The sequence below is a fragment of the Notolepis coatsorum genome (assembly GCF_963971535.1).
Source record: "Notolepis coatsorum genome assembly, chromosome: 2".
In the NCBI taxonomy this organism is placed as follows: domain Eukaryota; kingdom Metazoa; phylum Chordata; class Actinopteri; order Aulopiformes; family Paralepididae; genus Notolepis; species Notolepis coatsorum.
The window spans coordinates 98000699-98006971 of record NC_140166.1 but is presented as its reverse complement, the minus strand read 5'-3'; the positions used below and the strand labels follow the sequence as shown (position 1 = coordinate 98006971).

The 6273-nt window shown below is 46.0% G+C and overlaps 1 protein-coding gene across 2 annotated transcripts; it reads left to right on the top strand.

The window, feature by feature from the left end:
• The first annotated feature begins 1497 nt into the window (after window positions 1-1497).
• On the top strand, window positions 1498-5862 carry LOC311222852 (uncharacterized protein). 2 transcript variants are annotated; one of them, XM_084307488.1, is made up of 6 exons: window positions 1498-1624; window positions 2070-2096; window positions 2584-4447; window positions 4571-4630; window positions 4832-4903; window positions 5613-5862. In XM_084307488.1, the coding sequence occupies exons 3-6, from the start codon at window positions 2587-2589 to the stop codon at window positions 5813-5815; spliced, it is 2196 nt and encodes a 731-aa protein (XP_084163614.1). In that variant the 5' UTR covers window positions 1498-1624; window positions 2070-2096; window positions 2584-2586; the 3' UTR covers window positions 5816-5862. The 2 variants fall into 2 exon arrangements, with proteins under 2 accessions (XP_084163614.1, XP_084163615.1); XM_084307489.1 differs by having other exon boundaries at window positions 1583-1624; window positions 2073-2096.
• Window positions 5863-6273: the final 411 nt, after the last annotated feature.

Genomic DNA, 6273 nt, shown 5'->3' with positions numbered 1-6273 from the left:
AAAGAAAAAAAGATCTACATTAAACATCAATGACACAGCGGCCACCATTTCAAAGGGAGTTTATTTACTTTGTGACACAATAGCCCAACAAATGCACTAGCCATCAATATTGTATGCCAAATTATTAGGGCCTATTACAAACTAAATTATAAATAAATAACTGTATTTATCAATTAACAAGTCAGAGTCCTTGTCTGGACTCGAGTACTACAACACTGCCTCAGACTGAGTGCACTGGAACATACAGTCTATGAGTTGTGTAGGAAACACACAGCTGAGGCATATGGAGAGACCTTGGACGACACTCTACTTGTCCCAGCTGTGGCCATCTCCCCAAGGGAGGAGAGGACAGACGCTTGGGGCCGAGGTAGCACCTGGGAGGTAAAGCAGTGCCATGGAGGGCAGCCGGGAGGGGTCAGAGAGGTTGGAGGTCGGGTAGAGAGGTACCCCCTCAACTATCTACCACCAACCACTCTGTGGAGTTCAGCAACCCCTTCAACATCTTGGCCATCAATGAGTTTTGCCCAGGTCTCACCACCCCCTATAGTATAGTATAGTAGGGCCTATACCATGGACTCACGGGTGTTGAGATTTGCACTACAACTCATACCTCATTGCACCTTACCCTAAGTTGTACCTCATCCCATTTCTGCATTGTACTTTATTATTGTATTGTAACTCAGTTACACTTTTTTTTCCTACTCTGTATTGTATATTGTATATTCAATGGCATGCAAATATCTTGATTATGATTGGCTGAAACAGTCAAGTCAGCCGTTGTTATTTCGTATAACACACTCCACGTGACCCCAGATCCCTCCCACAACCGAATTACTTTTTCTGAATGAGTCCACCATAGATAGACAAATGGAAGTATGAATATATTTTGAACGAATCCTCCAAAAAAAATAGTCAACTGGAATATGTTAGTTCGTTACACATATGTTGGATTATGTAATTGGTTTGTCATGACCCATTGTGAAACAAAAGAAAAATCGCGGACTAAAAAAAAATAAATAAAAATGGCTGTCGATTTTTATATTTTTTTGTCAGACTTGGATCTACTATTGGATCTACTTTCTCTGTCGATGGTTTTGTGAATACATCGCCATTATGCTTCAATTACTGTGTGTTTATTGTATAGCAATAGGGTTGGGTGAATTCGACCATTGTATAAAAGCATTACATCACTTGAAGTCGATGTGTGTTATACTCATTAGATCACACCTAGGGGGGTCTAACGACCCTCCGCTGTGCATCGGGCCTAACAACCACCCCTAGGCGTGATCTAATGAGTATAACACACTCATGCGCGTGATGTAATGCTTAAATGTATATTGAACACTTTTGTTTTGAACACCTTTGTTTACACTTGTTACATACTTTTGACTTCTATTTTTTACTCATCTATTTTATTTTTATCTAGCACACTCTCAGGAGCAGAACAGGAAAAGGCATTTCATATAAAAGTATTCTGTATTTTTGTATGACAACTAACGGAACGTAAACCAATCCCGGTCACCCTCTTTATCTGGGAACGCCCAAACCCAACTTCGGTCACGCCCCATCTTGCGCGGCATTCTGGATCTTTCCTCACAGCCCCACCAGATTTTCACGTCGAAAGGTAGGTGATATGAAATCATACTTATTTTAGAGTATATATATCAAATTTCATGAGTATTCATCTATATTTAGTCATCTAAAGACTACTAGATGTGAACGTTTGTACCACTGCAACGTTATAATTGTTCGAATGTGTTCGGGGCGACGCTGATTTCCAAGTAAAAGTAGCTTCCTGTTCCTTAAACACGAACTCCCACTCGCCCCAAGATGAAGTCAGATTGTTTGGTTATGTTGCTAGCATATATAGCCAGTGTTTTGTCCGACGAAATGTGTTGTACATTTGTAATCTTAATAAGAGATCTAAGTTTGTCTGAACGAGTGATGAACTGAGGTTGCGCGAAAATAATCGAAGGGAGAACAATAATTTTCGCGGGGAAAATAATGAACTGGTTTTCTCTCTCTCTCTCTCTCTCTCTCTCAATCTCTGTATAAAAAAACATCTGAAGCAGTGACAAAGTCAGACAGCAGACACGGTAGGTTTGTGTGTGCTTGTTTGTTTCTCTACAGGTGAATGGAGGTGTGTGTGTGTGTGTGTGAGGCTGCCATGCTGAACTGGGTGAAGGTAAGGTTGTGTGTGTGTTTGCATGTCTGGTAATATTTCAGCATAATCATTTTGGTTTCATGCTCATTCATATTCAAGTTCATTAACAAAAGGCAAGATGTTCTTGATACCTTCCATTGTTCTGCATCTTTTCATCAGAATTTCACTCATATCCAACAAACCATAGCAATAAACTAAATTCATCATTGAGGTCAACAACCTCCTTATCCATATTCAAAAAAACAATTCAAATCTAATTTAATTTCATCATAAATCACTCACATAAGTTCCCTCCTAGCACTGTTTTTTTTAAATAATGTGCTAAATAAATCAAATAAAATAAACTCGTCAGTCGTACAATAATAATAAAGTTCATATTATTTTACTTTCTTGTTTAAAATATTTTTGTGTGTTTGCAGAGCATGCCTAATATCCGGCAAATGCGGAAGAGGGAGAGGAAGGTGCGTCTGTGGACCCAGGAGGCCATGGATCAGGCCATTGCAGAGGTCAGAGCAGGCAGGTGGAGTGCGAGGCGGGCAGCCACGTTGTTCGAGGTCCCTAAGTCCAGCCTGATCGACCGACTCAGCGGAAAGGTGTCTCTGGCCTGCAACATCGGCCGGGGCACCTATCTGACCCCTGAAGATGAGAGTTCCCTGGTGGAGTACTGCTTGTACTCTGCCAGTTATGGGTTTCCGCTGACGAGGTCGCAGGTCCTGGCCCACGCCCTGGCCATCTATAACCTCCGTCACCCAGGGAACCTAAAAACATCCCTTGGCCAGGGGTGGTGGATCAATTTTAGGGAGAGGCAACACCATCGCCTCACGATCCGGATCCCGGACACCATTGACCGTGGGAGGGCAGCCTGCGCTAAGAGGGGGGCCATAGAAGAATACTTCAAGCTCCTCACCAGCACCATGGAGGAGCACGGGCTGAGGGAGAAACCCCGTCATATTTATAACTGTGACGAGACGGGGTTTCAGATGGACTCCAACCGGAGGAAGGTCGTTGTGCCCCGTGGGACGAAGCACGCCTACAGGCAGGCCCAGGGAACCAGGGAACACATCACGGTCCTGGCCTGCCTCAACGCGGCTGGGGAGGACGTCCCCCCTTTTATTATTTATAAGGGGGGCTACCCAGGAGGGCCCTACAATAGGGAGGGAGTCCCCAATGCCCTCTACGGGAAGTCGCCAGCGGGGTACATTGACTCAGAGCTTTTTAGGAAGTGGTTCACCGACCACTTCCTGAAGTATGCCACGGAGGAGCGCCCGCTGCTGCTTGTGATGGACGGTCACCAGTCCCACCTGGATCCAGAGCTGGTCCGGACGGCACAGAGGGAGAGGGTCATTCTCCTGTGCCTACCGCCACACACCTCTCACATCCTTCAGCCTCTGGATGTGAGTTTCTTTGCACCCTTGAAGGCAGATTTCTCCGGGCTTGTGGGAGATCTGTCGGCAGTTAGCCACTCCTTCATGATTTCTAAAAAGGAGTTTTCAAGGGTGTTCAGAGACACCTACCAGAGGCAGAAAGATCGGAGGGTGGTGGTGGCTGGCTTCAGGAGGTGTGGCCTCTACCCTCTGGACCCTGCGGCTATTGATTGGTCGAGGGTCATGCCGTCTGCCCCTCCCCCTGCATCTCCTGGTGCCAACCCTGCTGTTACCCCCCAGCCCAGCCCCCCACCCAGCCCCCGTGCTCCTAGCCCCCCACCCAGCCCCCGTGCTCCTAGCCCCCCTCCCAGCCCCCCACCCAGCCCCCGTGCTCTAGTCCAGGACTCACCCCCCAACCCCTACCTCAACCACCCCCTTGTAACAGCAGGGAGGATCACAGCGGACCTGGGACAACTCCTGGCCCAGATAGAGTTCACAAGAAGATCTGGAAAGGTCAGGAGGAACACCACCAAGGCCCGCCTGCTCACCGCCCAGGAGATGACGGATGCCATCGATGAGACAGAGGACCGCGCCGCCCGCGCCGAGGCAGGAGCTCTGGCCAGGGCAGACCGACAGCGGCAGCGGGCTGAAACTTTAAGGACTCCCACAACCTCCTCCCGTACCCCGCGTGGTGGCTCTCTCCCCAGCCGCAGAAGAGGAGTGTCCCCCGGGGCCGCTCCCACCACCAGCTCCGGTCTTTCCATCGCCGGTCCCTCAGCCTCAGCCTCCATGCCCCCCTCTTCTGCCTCCCACAGTCTGCTGCCCGCCTCTAGCCTCCACACCAGCACTCGCCTGCCTGCTTTGAGAGGGGAAGATCACCACCCCTCCACCTCTTCCTCCCCAACAGCCATAATGGATGGTATTTACTTATTTGTTTTCTTTTAACAGTTATTTGGGAGACAACATTCTCAGTTAGCAAAAAAGTATAAATTTTTTTATGAATAAATAATCATGTTTTATTGTTTCTTAACCATTTTCTCAGAGCCGGCAGTCCCACCGCAGTCCCACCGGGTGTCCCAGCCAACTTCCTCTCCCTCCCACCGTAAGCTTTTTCAAACAACTGTGAAAAAAACACGATCTACAAATGTCCATGGCCAAAAGGAACAGGAAGAAAAACTCTTATTGTACCTGCCCCTACGGCCTACACACACACACAGTACACTGATAGACTGTTCATAGCGCAATATTTACCAAACCAAACAAAATAATTTTTTTGAGTGGTGCTCCCTTTTTGTGTCTGCAGCCTCCTGTATTCCTGGACCAACAGGAGCATCGACATCCTCCTCCTCCCACGCCAGACCCACGACACCCATCGGCATGTTACTTATGTTTTTTGAGTTTGTCAGGGCAAACTTATGAATTGTTATTTATTTTGTAAAAAATTTGCTGATTTTATACAAATTGCTGTGGGGCACTTTGAACTGTGGTCCATGTGTGAAAAGTACTATATAGATAGTTATTCATATTTATTACATGGCGTTTTCACATTCGCCGAAATGCTTGCTTGTGATTGGTCAATAGCCCGTGTCAGAGGTCCGTTATCACACAATAATGACCGCTGTGGGACAATAATGACCGCTGTGCGCAGCTGTTCGCAATCAAGCCCACTACAACACTGTATCAGTGCTGCTCAGCATATGCACAGCTGCACTCAGTCATGCAATCAGACCAGAGACCTGCCGGCTGCCGATAATAATAATCACTTTATTTGGGCTGACAGAGCCACAGAACAACTGCGTCTTCATTTGATCTAGTCTTGTCGATGAATTAGGTATATTGTTAGTAAGTTAGCCATGTAATAAGCGGGATAATGTATAGCTTTACTCGATCATTGTCGCAAAATAATTGACCTTCACTGACGTTTAAAACACCTCAGCGCTGCGCCTCGGTATTTTAAACTCCGTGTCGGTCAATTATTTTGCGACAATGACCTCGTAGCTATACATTATCCCTTACTTATTATTGGACCTTGGTATATTGTAATCAAGCAGCGTCATAATAATAAATTTCTTTTTTAACTGCAGGTCACACCACCAAGAGGCAGAAGCTGGGGATCTGGCGGTGTGGCCGGTGTAAAAAGGCGAACCCCCCTGTGGACTCTGAGGGTTTGGTGTCGTGGGTCCAGTGTGACAACTGTCACAAATGGTTCCACACCATGTGTGTCCAGTGGGAGGAGGAGGAGGACGAAGATGCTAGTTTCTGGTGTTACTGGTGTTTGGATGAATGAGTGTATGAATGAGTGAGCGAATGAAAAAATTTATAAATATGTATGGTGTGCTGTAAATAGTTATTGTTTTAAGTTATGTTTATTGTATTTTTTATATAATGTTTATAAAATTTTATGAAGTGCTGGCTGTTGTGTTAAATTTGTCATATTTTTGTTGAAAACACATGTACTCACAAATGTTAATGTGACAAGTGATTGTGATTAATATTTTGTTTGTTAGACAAATAAAATGGGGATGTTGTTTGCTCCTGAGATGAGATGGTAGACAAACGACACTACCTTCCAGCTGACAGTAGATGGCAGCATTGATTTTAAAGGATGAAAACAGGTTCAAACAAAAGAACTCCATTTTCCAAGACCTTTTTTCACAGTTCACAGGTCAGCAGGTCGGTAAAAGTTGATGAAAATGCGATCTGAACACAGGAGCGTTAAGCTATGAATGCGCCCTCACGTCACCT